The 15,428-nt window shown below is 39.0% G+C and overlaps 1 protein-coding gene across 3 annotated transcripts in view; it reads right to left on the bottom strand.

Annotated features, from left to right (window-relative positions):
* MCM9 (minichromosome maintenance 9 homologous recombination repair factor) overlaps positions 1 to 15,428 on the bottom strand; it is a 184,368-nt gene that overhangs the window by 134,968 nt on the left and 33,972 nt on the right. For all 3 annotated transcript variants that reach the window (XR_009247560.1, XM_058680459.1, XM_058680495.1), the window contains exon 8: positions 3,946 to 4,120. Coding sequence is in view for 2 of the 3 variants with exons in the window: in XM_058680459.1 (XP_058536442.1) it covers positions 3,946 to 4,120 (175 nt within the window). In the remaining variant the exon portion in view is untranslated. The remainder of the gene's footprint in view (positions 1 to 3,945; positions 4,121 to 15,428) is intronic.

Raw genomic sequence — 15,428 nt, 5'->3', positions numbered from 1 at the left:
TATCCACTGCTAACAAATCCCTGGCATTTAACAGTCTGTATAATTTATTATTAATCTAATTATAGACAGGGTTGAACTTAATTATCATGTTAAAACTATTTGTTCCATCTATTCTGTTTGTTTTCTCTTCTCTTCTTGTCATCTTTCGGATTTTTAAAAAAAAAAGATTTATGTTTATTGGAAAGGGAGACAAGATTTCGGAGAGGAGAAACAGAAAGATCTGCTGGTTCACTCCCCAAAATGGCAACAACGGCCAGAGCTGCGCTGATCAAAAGCCAGAAGCCAGGCGCCTCCTCTGAGTCTCCCACACGCGTGCAGGGTCCCAAGGCTTTGGGTCAACCTCTACGGTTTTCCCAGGCCACAAGCAGGGAGCTGGATGACAGTAGAGCAGGTGTGACATGAAGCAGTGTCCATAGGGATCCTGCCACTAGCAAGGTGAGGATTTAGCCATTGGACTATCATCCCAGGCCCTGGATTTTTTTTTTTTCAGTAATTATTCAATTTACTTCCCCAATTGACTTATACCTTATAGCTCTTGCTTCCTAGTGGTTGTTGTAGGGATCACATCTTTAACATCACAGCCTGCTGGTAAATAATATTCTAGTTCATGTGCAGTGTTAAATGTGTACAACAATCAACTTACATTTCTCCTCCCTGTGTTCCTCAGGCTATTTTTATCCTGAGTTATATTTCTGAATTCTATATATATACACATATGTGTGGATATATATAATATATGCATATATAATGAATGTGTAATATACACCTGTGTAACAAATATTATACACCAAATTTGTATACATACATATACATAATGTGTATTTTTAATTTATACCTTACATATTTAAAATATATAATAATGTATAATAAATGCAAAGTATTTATATATACTTTGTGGATATATATGTTTAGATGATCACCTTTTAAGGTAATTAAGAACAACAAGTATTATTTACCCTTATACTCTATCAGTACTCTGTTTATTTATGTGTACAACCATGTTCTCATTAGGAATTATATTCTTACAGACTCAAATTTTCCTTTAAATGGTTTCTTGTTAAATTCTTACTTATGTATTTTCATCTTCAGTGAAATGAAGAGAATAAACAGAATTTTACATCTGCAAGTTCACTCCCCACATCATCACGGCATCAGGCCTGGGCCATCTCTGGAGCCTGGTTCTCCATCTGGGTCTCCAACAAGGGCGTCATGGACTCCACACATCCCTGCTTCTCAGCCTCAGGCAGAGGCTGTGGCCAAAGCCCAGGGCCCCGAGACCTGAGCCAGGCCCTCCAATACAGCATGTCAAAGTCCCAAGCTAGAAGCTAATCGCTGTGTCTAATCTCAACCCTAACATTTGTACTTATTTGTCTGAGAAAGTTCTCTGTACTCAATTTGTGAAAGATATCTCCTAGGTTGACAGTGTTTATTCTTTACAATTATCATTTTTGTTCCTCTTTATGTTTCTCTCTCCCTTCTTCTCTCTGTAACTCTGTCCATAAAATACAAAAAATAAATCTTAAAAAAAAAAACAGAAATATTTCTTTTTCCCCACTGGGAAGTATTTTCCTCTATAACTGAGTTTTAGAAACTTGAAGATGATGTTTCCAGATGTTCCATGTGCGTGCTGGGGGTGGGGGTGGAACTTCATGCTGCTCCAGATTTTCTACGATGCCTGAATCTACACTTTGTTATCAATAATTCTACAAAATTCTAGAGCACTGCCTGTAAATATTTCTTCTGCTTCAATCTTTTTTAAAGCTTTTATTTATTTTTACTGGAAAGGCAGATACACAGAGAGGAGGAGAGACAGAGAGGAAGATCATCCATCTGCTGATGCACTCCCCAAGCGGCAGCAACGGTCAGAGCTGCGCCAAGCCAAAGCCGGGAGGCAAGAGCCTCCTCCAGGCCTTCCTTGAGGGTGCAGGGTCCCAAGGCTTTGGACCATCCTCAACTGCTTTCCCAGGTCACAAGCAAAGAGCTGGATAGTAAGTGGGGCTGCCGGGATTAGAAACAGCGTCCATATGGGATTCCGGCATGTGCAAGGCGAGGACTTTGGCCAGTAGGCTACCCCACTGAGCCCATTTTCTGCTTCTATTTTTAAAATTATTTATTTAGCTTTTCTGAAAAAGTTAGAGAGACAGAGAAATATTCTACCGGCTGCTTTACTCCCTAAATGGCCTCAACAGTCAGCTCTGAGTCAGGCATACATTCAGGTCTCCCATGCATGTGGCAAAGGGCCAGGTACTTGGGCAATCATTCACTACTTATCCCAAGGCCATTAGCATGGAGCTGGATCAAAAGTAGAGCAGCAAGAAAATGAATCAGCACCCTTACAGGGTGACTGAGAATCTTGAAAACTATTCCAGCCACTGGCATTGTAACGTAGCAGGTAAAGCTGTTGTTTGTGATGCCAGCATCTCATCTGGGTGCTACTTCATGTCCTGGCTCCTCCAATTCCCATTCAGCTCCCTGCTAAGGATCTGGGAAAGCAGTACGATGGCCCAAGTGCTGGGCCCCTGCAACACATGGGAGGAACCTGAATTAAGTTCCTGGCTTCAGCCAGGCTCATCCCTGGCTGTTGACACTAACCAGGGAATGAATCAGAAGATGGAAGGTTCCCCTCTTTCTCACTGTCTTTCCCCTCTACCCACTGTAACTCTAATTTCCAAATAAACATATAAATCATTTTTTTAATTCCATATAACCCCTCGAAACAAACCACAAAGTGTACCAAATACTAAAGATGTCAATTAAGTAAAGATAAAACAAGGAAGAAACAGTAGCCTTAGAAGACACTTAAACTATACCTCTAATCTCCCCAGGATTTGGGGGCAATAATTATTTGAAAGAATCTCTTCTCACCTAACATTTTTTATTACGAACTAATTCTTTTGCTGCTATTTTTTCCTAACTTTCTTAATGAACCAATGAACCCCACAAATAATATGCTATTATTCCGTCTAATTCTCAGGACCTAGCACACTGCCTGGCACATGGAGTACCTTTAATGAATACGTATGAGTGTAGCAAGAATTAAGTATAACTGATAATACTGCTGCCTGGTTCTTTCTTCTACCTTTTCGGTGTTGGCTATAACCTGCTCCCCAATTCCCTGTGTAAAAGTGGATCTACAGATTCCACATGCATCACTGTCTACCTAGCTGCTAAGCAGTCTCCCTGAGCTATCTAAAGACACTGCTAACAGTCTGATCTGCTTGATCAGTCAGATTCACATGGATAATAACAGGGTTAGGCTGAGGTTGCTCTGGCCATGTTATATGCTTGGATGACTGTTGGGTGGCCAATCTTGGTAGTCAGGTAAATCTCCTCTTATGGCCTAGGGGACTATGGATTCCATATGAATCAGGTTACATTTTCTTCTCAATTGGTCATTACGTAGGCAGAGACTGACATAATTCAGTTGTGAATTTCCTTGAGTCACGATTCACAACACATGACCACAAACAGTGATGTCTGTTTTCATTATTTAGTTTAGTGCTGTGATCAACTTTTCACCACAACATATAAAGATTTTATTGAAAGCAGAAAATTTGATTTTTTTCTTTATTGTTTCAAAATCCTTAACAAATATGCCCAGAATACATACACAATATTCACTAAATGAGATAATGACTGAAATCCAACATTGAAAACTCTTCTTAAAACCACTGTTTGCTAAATCAACCTACATTTATACTTTATTTTCCTTTTCCTTTCCCCAATGTTGCATTTCAATTTCTTCATGTATGTCTATGGTCTAATTAGGAAAAACTTTAATGGACACCTTGAAGAATTAAAACCAATAATCTCCTTAAATCATGCTGACTGTTCAAAATTCTAAGGAAAATGAATTAAAAGGTTCCCATACAGTTTTCATGATGCAGGTAAAGACCCCTCATACATTAATCTACTTTCATAGAATTACAAAAAAAAGAAACTTACCCAGCTTTAGCAACACTTATGGTTTGCTGTTCCATTGCTTCATGGATACTGGTTCTGTCATGTCCTTTGAGACTATTAAATTCATCGATACAGCAAAGGCCAGCATCGGCTAGCACTAATGCACCTGCCTCCAAGTTCCATTCCCCAGAGTCCTTCACAGCAGTTACAGTCAGACCTGAGGAAATAAGCAAGTTCTGTCAGCTTTTATTCCCAAAGAATATCTAATATCTGTGAAAAGAAAAGAAATACCTTTAAAGAGAAAGGCAGAGAGTCAAGGGTTTTTACCTTCAGTCTACCAAGAATAGCGGACATCAGTGCAATTACTTCATGTGTTTAGTCCTAGATGGCTTTAAACACTAAGCTCTGAAAATCTAAAATACATAATGCCATATTAAAGAGTTATTTATTTTTACTGGAAAGCCAGGTTTACAGAGAGAAGAGGAGGCAGAGCCACAACAGCCAGAGCTGAGCCAATCTGGAGCCAGGAGCCTCCACTGGGTATCCCACGCAGGAACAGGGTCCCAAAGCTTTGAGTTGTCCTCTACTGCCTTCCTAGGCCTCAGCAGGGAGCTGGGAGAGCAGTGGAAAAGCTGGGACACAAACTGGCACCCATATGGGATCCTGACACATGCAAGGTGAGGATTTAGCCACTAGGCTATTGCACCTGGCCCCACTAAATGTATTCTTAACATATATTATAGCAATCACATGTTATGCATTTATTCAAACAGGCTGAAAACTTGTATCTGCCCCAAAACTTGCTCACAGATATTTATAGGAACTTTATTCATAATCACCACCAGCAATCAACTTGTCCTTCAGTAGGCTAATATAATTACTTTATAATGTATTACACTGAGTTGTAATAGATAATAGACTGCCACTCAATGCTAAAAAGAGGTGATTGATCCATAGAAACATATGAAGCAATCTTGAAGGCATTACTAAGTAAAAGCAGTCAATTTGAAAATACTACATACTTTTGATTCTAACTATATTACATTCTTGAAAAGGTAGAACTATGGAGATAACTAAATGATCAAGGTTTGTGGGAGGCTGAGGTGAGGGCATTAGGCAGAGCGCAGAGGTCCTGCGGCTATGCTATAAAATACTGCAAAGGCTGATAATGTCACACATTTGTGATGGCCCACAGAATGCATAACACCAAGAGTGAACCCAAATGCAAACTATAGACTTTAAAAATGAGGTATCAACATAGCTCATCAACTGCCTGGCTCAAGTGTCAGCTGTTCTGTTTCTGGTCCAATATCTTACTAATACATAATCTGGTAAAGCAGCAAATGATGGCTCAGATACTATTTGAGTCCCTGACAACCTTGAGGGAGACTGGATGGAGTTCCAGGCTGGTGGCTTTGCGCCCCGGGTGCTGCAGGCATCTGGAAGGAGAACCAGCATATGGAAGCTCACTCTGTGTCTTTGTTCATTCCTTATCCTTTGCCTTTCAAACAGATACCATTCTTAGAATTAAGAATGGTTATTCATCCAAGGACAATATTAAGGAAATGTGAAAGACAAGTAATAGACTGTGGTAAAATATTTGTAAATGTTCTATCTGATAAAGAAATCGTAGAAATAGTTGAGAAAGAATTCACAAACCTAATAAAATAAAAATTCCAATTAAAAATAAGGGCAGGGGAGATTTGGAAAATATTTCCTCTAAAAAATTCCAGGTTCCTGCTCCTGGAGTCAAGGCAGGCCATTACCAATATAATATTTTCTAACTGATGTTATATGATTTTTCAAGGTTTGATCATAAAAATGCCATGCATTTGTTGGGATCCAGATCTCGAAACACAGTCATTGTTTTATAAACAACTAATAGAGGCTGGGAGTTACAGGCCTGTGGGTGCTCCCCACCAAAGCTCCCACCAAAGTGCCAACAGTGTGAGTGAGCTATCCTAGAAGAGGATCATCCAGTTTCCAGTAGCGCTGCCGCTGCTAAGGTACACGCAACAGAGAAAGCCCTGCTCCAGTTGAGTCCTGCTACAACCATAAACCTGAAAACAGAGTAATTACTATCTTTTGTTACTCAGCACTAAATAGCATCATTGAAATCAGACAGTTGGACAACCTGAAAAAAAAAAAAAGCATGAAGAGATTTAAACTAGAATTTCACCAAAGCGAACACTGTAAACCAATAACATGTAAAGAAATGCTCAACTTCATAAGTAATGAGGGAAATCCAAAACAAAGCCACAGTATGAAACTATTGCACATCCTTAAGCTTGGTTAATATTTAGGAGCTGGCATTGCAAGTATTGACAAGGCTGTGGAGAAAACTCTCATGCACTGTTAATGGGAGTGGTAGCCTGCACAGCAATTGGGGAATTTGACAACATCCACAAAAGTTACAGTTACATGCATCTGTACAAGGACCTGTGAACATCTAGGAAATGAACACAAGAACGCTCATAACAAAATCTTTCATAATAGTTAAATCTGCAAATAACTGAAAAACCCATCAACAGCAGAATATATAAATGGATATATTCACTCTATGGAACAAAAGTATAACAATAAAAAATGAAGTACAGTTAAGCACACCATGAAGCAATATAAAGTAAAATGTATCTATAGAAAACTCAATCTCATTAGTTTTCTTTTTTTTTAAAGCAAACCAAATTAGTGCTAACAGATACAGCCTCCAGGAGATACTTGGGTAGCTTCCAACATGAAATGAAAGGCCACTAAGCAACTCACACCCAGGTGAAAAAACAAGCACCAATAAAGACAACTATCTGTGTCACACACAAGACAGATGAAAGCAATTTTGCCTGCAGTACTTTTCTTCCATTATCTAAGTTAAAAGAATACTGGAGAAAACAAAAACCATTAAATTATTTTATGGGTTAATAATGCACAGACAGATAATTTGCAAAATCAGACAAAGGAGAATGGAAGACTGAGAATTATACCATAACCAAGTTTTTTTATGTGGGCGTTAATCTGAATAAGGTTGTATTAAACTGATACTGATAATATCCCTTCTCAGGGCAGCCACTAAGGAAATGACTAAAATTATACAACAGAAGAACAAACGGGAGACCAGCATGGTGACGCACAGGCCAATCCTCAACCTTCAGCCATATGGGCACCAGTTCTCGTCCCGGCTGTTCTACTTCCGATCTAGCTCAATGAGTATGACCTGGGAAAGCAACAAAGAAAGGCTCAAGCCTTTGGGCCCCTGTATCCATGTGGGAGACCCCTAAAAAAGGTTCCTGGCTTCTGGCTTCAGATTTGCTCAGTTCTGCCCACTGCGGTCATTTGGAGAGTAGACCAGAGATGGGATCCGTCTGTGTCTGTCTCTCTTTCTCTAACTCCACACCTCTCAAATAAAAATAAATAAATCTTTGAAAAAAAGAGAGAGGGGCTACAGATTAAACTGCTGTTCACAACACCAAAATCTCAGAATGGAGTATCAGTTTCAGTAGCAGCTCTTGAGCTCTTGGTTCAGTTCTCTGCTAACACGCCTTGGAAGCAGCAGTAGCAGCGCGAGCACTTCAGTCCCAGCCACCCATGTGGGAAACCCGGATGGAGTTCTGCGCCCTTGGTTTTGGCCTGATCTATGCACTGCTATGCAGACATCTGTGGAATAATCCAGCGAATTCAGTACATTGCTGTCACTCTGCTTTTCAAGCAAATAAATACTTAAGAAATAAGTAAGAAAAGAAACAAACACTTAAGAAATAAAAATAAGGCATTGAAGTGAACATAAACGTACAATACAAAAGAAGGTAGTAATGGAGGAAGACAGGAAAACATAGAAGTATGATATACAGAAAATAAAGAGGAAAATGACATACACAAATCTTACAAAGATAAAAATAAATGCTTTGCTCAACAGATAAAGAAGGTAAAATGGATTTCAAAAAGTGACACGATTATAGACTGTTGGTAAGAGAAACACTTTAGATTCAAAGGAGTAAGTTGAAAGGATGAAAAAAGATACTTCAGTGACACAAAAACCGTAAGAATCTGCTGATATAGATAATATGCCTGAATATAGTCTTAAGATCAATAATGTAAGAATAACCACAAGGAAGAACCAGTTTCTGCACTAATTAGCATCTAGAGCAATGTTGCAGAGAAACTGGGAAGATGAATCCCAGTTTGTGTCCACAGTGAAGGAACATTTACAAGCCCAGATGCAATAAAGAACACAGCTTTCACTTACCAGGAAATGTAAAAGCTCCCAGCAAAGAAAGTGGCTGGTGGAGAGGAAGCAAGCAGCTGAGGCCTCCCAGCCAGGGGTCTGTGTAGGTCTGGAACACACCATGTTCAAAGAGCAATCACAGTGGTTACACATAAGCTATTGTGAAGGCAGGAGCAGTTCTGGATGGAATTTTTTCTTACTTCTATGCTAAAATATTATAGTCCATTTGCCAATATTACTACAACTGGACTTGTACCCTGTTTTTGTTCAGTGTGTATGTGCTGTCAGGGAGCTGTGAATTTAATCTGATCCAAGAATAAATAAATGAATAGATAGACACAGAAAAAGAGAGAATGTGGAAATAATAGTCTTACCCACTTTCCTGTAGCCCTTAAACCTTTGTGCCCTAATTAACCATGTAAAAGATTGTCCAAAATAAAGAAAAAAAATGACTCAAATGGTAATTCAAATGCATAGACACAAATAAAGAACTAGAAACAATAACCTAAGAAAGTTAATATAACAAGCTCTCTAAATAAAAAGTTGTGTGTGTGTTTATTTATTTATTTTTGATTGGAAAGTCAGATATACAGGGAGGAGGGACAGAGAGGAAGATCTGTCCAGATTCACTTCCTAAATGGCAACAACGGCCAGAGCTGTACCGCTCGGAAGCCAGGAGCCCGGAACCTCTCCGGGCCTCCCATACAGGCAGGGTCCCAAGGCTTTGGGTCATCCTTGACTGCTTTCCCAGGCCACAGGCAGGACATTGGATGGGAAGCAGGGCTGGCGGGATTACAACTAGTGCCCATATGGAATTCCAGTGTGTGCAAGGTGAGGATCTGAGCTACTAGGCCACCATGCCAGGCTGTTTTTTGTTTTGTTTTGTTTTGTTTTGTTTTGTTTTGTTTTTAAATAAGGATTTTTTTTTAATTGGAAAGGCAGATTTACATACAGAAAGAAGGAGAGAAAGAAAGATCTTTCAGGTCTCCTACAAGGGGTGCAGGGTTCCAAACACTTGGGCTATCCCCCAGTGCTTTCTTAGGCCATAAGCCATGAGCTGGTGAGAAGTGGAGCAGCTGGGACATGAACTGGTGCCCCTATGGGATGCCAGTACTTGAAGGTAGGAGATTAGTTGAGCCATCTTGTTGGCCAGGGAGAGGGGGAGAAGTTTTTAAAGGAGCAAAAGAAAGCACTGGAGATAAAGAGGAACATTTTACAATAATAAAAGCGTCAGCCCATTAGGAAGACACAACCAGGTAGAAGAACAACAAAGAAACAGCAGGTAGAAGATATTTCGCACTGTCTCTCCTTCTCTCTGTAGAAATCTGCCTTTCCAAAGAAGAGAAATAAGTCTTGAAAAGAATCAAATGCTAATTCTTTATCAATTCTTCTCTGGAGTAAGAAGGAGTTCAAAAGTCAGACAAAACATGAGGAGAACACTAACAACCAATACCTCTTATCAAAATAAATGCAAAAATCCTTAACACAACACTCCCTAACCAAATCAAGCTTTAATGTAAAAAGGATTATACACTTTGAACAAGTTGAACCTATCCCACAATGCAAAGTTGGTTTAATAAGTGAAAATTTAATGTAATATCCACATATTCATAGAGCAACTGACCAATTTAAAAAAATTTCCTGCTAAGGAATAAGATATATTTGCTCTCACTTCATCCATTAAAAATCATTATTTTATGATCTAGGTAGGGCAAATAAGCAAAAAATAAAAAATAAAAAAAACAAGCATCCAGGAAGGAAAGAGAAAGGTTAAGACTACATCAATTGCAAATGACATGATTTTTGCCTATAGAAAATCCTAAAGAACTGAACCAGACACTTACTAGAATAAATGAGCCTCAGCAAGATTGAGGGATTAAAAAAAAAAAAGAAACAAAACAACAGCAACAACAACAACAAAAAAACACCGAAGAACCAGATTATACATTTGCAAAGGAAACTCCAAAAATATAATCAAGGAAATATTTCCATTTACAACAGCATCAATAATATTTATGAAAAAAATTTAGCAAAAAATGTGAAAAACTTACACCCTGAAAACTACAAAATGTTATTGAAAAATTTAAAGCTACATAAATAAAAAATATCCTTTATTTACTGATTGGAGGCTTATTATCATGTTAAAATAGCACTACAGGTACCCATCAGTATCTGTGAGGGAAGGGTTCCAAACTTTCACTCTGCAATACTAAAATCTAAGTCCCACATATCAAACAATGTAATATCTGCTTATCACCATCCACATCCACTCATACACATTAAATCATCTTTAGCTTATTTTTAATATCTAATACAATGGAAATGCTATATAAACAGTTGCCATATTATACTTCTTAGGACATAATGACAAGGAAAAAAAAAGTCTGCATATATTTACCACAAATACAATTTAAAACTTCAGCTCCCTGGTTGAAGGAGTTGGTTGGTACTGCAGATGTAGACGCCTTGAACACAGAGAATAATCCCCAAACCAATCTAACTAAATAAGAGGTACTAAAAGTTCTTAAAATACAGGCATAAATTTTTTGTGACCTTAAAATTGGCAATGATCTTTGAGAATGACATCAACAGCACATGCAAAAAACAAAATGACTTTCATCAAAATTAAGAGTTTATGGAGTTTATGCTGTCAATAAGACAACCAAGAAAATCAAAAGATAACCCACTGGTGGGAGAAAAATTTTACATACTACATATATATATGGTAAGAGACATAATTAAAATACATAAAAAATAAAACATAACTTAAAAAGTGATCAAATTAAAAAATGGGCAAAAAAACTTCCACAGGAAATACATCAACAGCCAACAGGCAAGCATGTGATGTTAAACATCTTCACCTATCAGGGAAACGTAAACCAAAGTCACAATGAGATATTACTTCACAGGCCTACATGGTTACCATCAAAGGATATAATAAAAAGTGTTGGCAGGGATATGGATCAACTGGAATATTATTATACTGCTGGTGGAAACGCAAAATGGTATGGCTACTTTGGAAAACAGTCTGGGCCCTGATGCGATGGCTTAATGGTTAAATTCTCACTTGGCAAGCACCAGGATCCCAGACGGATGCCAGTTCAAGTCCTGGCTGCTCCACATCATATCTATCTCCCTGCTTATGGCCTGGGAAAACAGTACAGGGTGGCCCAAAGTCTTGGGACCCTGCACCCATGTGGGAGACCAGGAAGAAACTCCTGGCTCCTGGCTTCAGCTCTAGTCATCGTGGCCATTTGGAGAATGAACCAGAGAATGGAAGATCTTCCCTTCTTTGCCTCTCCTTCTCTCCATGTATCTGATCTGCCTTTCCAATAAAAATAAAGTAAATATTTAAAAAAAATAGTCTAGTAGCTAATAAGGAGCTATCATAGGAACCAGCGAGTCCATTCCTATTCATAAATTCAGAGAAATGAAAATACATGTCTCATACAAAAAGTTACATACAAAAGTTCATAGTGGCATTATTCATAGCAGTCAAAAAGTAAACCAAAAAACCCAAATGGCTATGAACTCATGAATAAATAGCTTTGATAAGAGATATAAGATGTAGTATGTCCATACAATTAACTATTACTGGTCAATACTCCCCAAAAGGATAGACGTTTACAAAATAGTCTGCCTAGGAGATGCTGGCCACAAGAGACTGCATATTGTATGACTCTGTTTTTTTTTTTTTTTTTTAAAAGATTTATTCATTTTATTACAGCCAGATATACACAGAGGAGGAGAGACAGAGAGGAAGATCTTCCGTCCGATGATTCACTCCCCAAGTGAGCCGCAACGGGCCGGTGCGCGCCAATCCGATGCCGGGAACCTGGAACCTCTTCCGGGTCTCCCACGTGGGTGCAGTGTCCCAAAGCATTGGGCTGTCCTCAACTGCTTTCCCAGGCCACAAGCAGGGAGCTGGATGGGAAGTGGAGCTGCCGGGATTAGAACCGGCGCCCATATGGGATCCTGGGGCTTTCAAGGCGAGGACTTTAGCCGCTAGACCACGCCGCCGGGCCCTGTATGACTGTTTACAAGAAACGCGCAGGATAGGCAATCCACAGAGACAAAAAACTAATTTAGTAGTTGCAATACTTCTGTGGGGATGGGAGCACTGGAGTAGCTGAAGGCTGAAAAGTTAGCTTTTTGAGAAGCTACGTATATCCTAATATGAATTAGCGTGATGACTGAACATCTCTGTGAATATTCTAAAAACTACTGATTTTTAAATGAGTGAATTATGTATGCTGAGTGAATTGCATCTCAATAAAGCTCCAATTAAAAAAAAAATACTATGTAATCACACCAGAGGGAAGTGAATTCTTTGTGAGCTGGATTCAGTCTCAGCAGGTACAATTTCTATCAACTATGTACCTACCAATTAATTACCAGTGAGCTCCTTTGTGAAAGCCTTCTCCTCATTTTCCTTCTAGTGCTTGACTTTCTAAATGACCACGCATTAAAGGCCTCCAATCTCACAAAGCTGCCTTGCCTAGCTTCTGCCAAGCATGACTCCATCTAAAATCGTCCGTCTCTATAGTAACCAACTAGAAAAGGCTGCTATGCTTAGCAGTGGCTTTGTGAAAGCACTGGGTTAGTAGAAATGTTGCAAAGACTAGAGTCTTTTCTCTACTGATCACTACTTTGTCCCTGATATCAAGTAGAGAAGAGCCTCTGATGAATGAGAGAGGCACAAGGTTAGAAATAGGTGAAACACAAAACATTAAGGAAGATGAACTACAAGGGGAAACCATATTCAGAAAGAAAGCAAGTTAAGAGCTTGGTTTATAAGAAAACAACAACAAATGAACCAGATGTATGAAGCAAAATGAATTTTAAGTATTTCTACTCACATTTTTCCTGGTCAAAAACAATACGCTATTAACATCAACAAATTGTCAATAAACCTAATTACAGTGCTTCAGAAAGATGGCCAATTTATACCTACTCAAAGGGTATTTAACGGTATAGTAAAGGATATGTGATCACATACAGGTTATAGTCTGCAACAATTGCTAACCTTACAGTAGGCAGCAACAAAAAACAAAACAGTGAGACATTTTTCAAAGATTTACTTATCCATTCATTCAGCCAAAAGCGAGAATGACAGCTGAAGAGGGAGAAAGAGAGAACGAGAGAAAAAGCCAAGCTTCTCTTAGCTGGTTCCTTCCCCATATACTGGTACCACCTGGGGCTGGGCCAGGTGGAAACCAGGAACTCCATCTAGGCCTCCCAGGTGGGTGTCAGGAACCAAAGCACTTGAATCTCATCTGCTGCTTTCCCAGGTCCATCAGCGGGAAGTTTGAAAGGAAGTAGAACAAACAGGATATGGGATGCTATTATTGCTAGTGTCAGCTTAACCGGCTGTACCACAATGCTGATCCCATCAAACTCTTACTAACGAAGTAGAGCGGAGATTGGAGAAGTGGCATGCTTTATGTGACAATAGTAGAGAACCCATAGAAAGTATAAGGATGTATGCCAAATGTGTAGCTCTGTCCTCTTATACCTTCGACTATCCTGCAACAGAACAGTGCACACCTGTGGTGCCTCAATGGGGAAATCCCCCTCACAGTTACCTTGGGAGAATCCTCCTCTCCTGATAAGTACGTGGGCCAATTTCATTAATAGTATTTTTTTTTTCAAGACTAATCACGTCATTATTACAGAAATGGTATTACTAAGTTTCCTTTTTCTTTTTTTAAAGACTTAATCTGACATTTCAATTTTAGTTTATACACAACTTATAACATACATAACATAACATGTCATACATAACATCGTGTCATCTTAAATTAAGGCAAACATGTGGTATTTAACCTTTTGGGATTGGCTCATTTCCCTTAGCATTATGGTTTCCAGTTTGGCCCATTTGGCCACAAAGAATTGCATTTTGTTTTTTTTAATAGCTGAGTAGTATTCCATGGAGTAGATGAACCATAGCTTTCTTATCCAATCCTCTGTTGATGGGCATTTTGGCTGCTTCCATGTTTTTGCAACTACTGATTGTGCTGCTATGAACATAGGAGTGCATGTTGGTTTCTCATAAAGCAAGTGTTCTGGATATATTCCTAGGAGTGCTATTGCTGGATGATATGATGTTATGTATAACATGTTATGTTATGTATGTTATGTATGTTATATGTTGTGTATAAACTAAAATTGAAATGTCAATGAGGTTGTCACAGAAGGTGGTTAAGAACTCGCATTTATTTTTAACATATTGGTTACTCATTACTATGTCAATTAATTCCATAATGATGTAAATTTTTGCTGATGGTATGTTGGAGCTTTTAATTGACCGGGATGACACTCTGCTGGCTCTGTCTTCAAACCAGAGAGGGTATACCTAAGAAGCCGTTGAACTTGACTGGACAATAAGATGCTGGACTCTATGTTTGGTATATGCTTGCAATGAGGGAATCTCAACTGAACTTGAACTGTGGTTATGCAACAAGGTGGAGGAATCCACCATGGGGGGGGGGGGTTGGGGAGGGGTGGGGAGAATCCCAGTACCTATGAAACTGTGTTACATAATACAATGCAATTAATGAATAAAAAAAAAAAAAAAGACTTAATCTGACAGAGTTAGAGTTAGAAAAAGAGAGAAAGAGAGAGAGAGAGAGAGAGAGACCAAGACCTTCCATCCACTGGTTCCCCAAATGGCCACAATGACTGGGGCTTGGCCAGGCCAGAACCAGGAGCAAGGAGCTTCTTACAGTTCTCCCTCATGTGTAAAAGGGCCAGGGACGTAGGCCATCTTCTGCTGCCTTCAGGGATGCAATAACAGGGAGGTGGGTTGGAAGTGGATAGCCAAAGCTCAAACTGGTGCCCATATGGGAGGTGGCATGCTGGCCCCATCAACCAATTGTTTTTAATATAAAAAAGGTCACTTTACATTTTGCCTTCTGTAGTAGAGGCCGCCAGTTGGAGGAGTGGGTCTCTGAGCTCCAGCATCCTCCCTCGTCATATGGGATGATGACCCCTCCCCTCCCCTACCCGGAGGCTCAGAACCAAGCTAATTAAACATGTTCATACAGGACTCAGGTTCTTTTTCTTTTGCCTATACTTATATATAATCAGTTAAAACTGTGTCTAACATTTTTATCACATATCATACTTGCTTAATAATGGTTATCTTTCCTACAGGATCATAAAGTCTTTGCATTGCTTATTTTTTGAGTGTTTTATAGAACCTAGCACAAAAATTTCATGTAACAAATGCTCTGTGATCACTAAAAATTATCAAATAAAATTTATTCTAAGAAAAAATAATTGTTAACTTCAGAAATTCTCTACTTTC

Source organism: Ochotona princeps, chromosome 1, assembly GCF_030435755.1.
Source record: "Ochotona princeps isolate mOchPri1 chromosome 1, mOchPri1.hap1, whole genome shotgun sequence".
Taxonomy (NCBI): domain Eukaryota; kingdom Metazoa; phylum Chordata; class Mammalia; order Lagomorpha; family Ochotonidae; genus Ochotona; species Ochotona princeps.
Note: the sequence above shows the minus strand (reverse complement) of the source record. Positions and strands in the feature narration are given on the sequence as shown.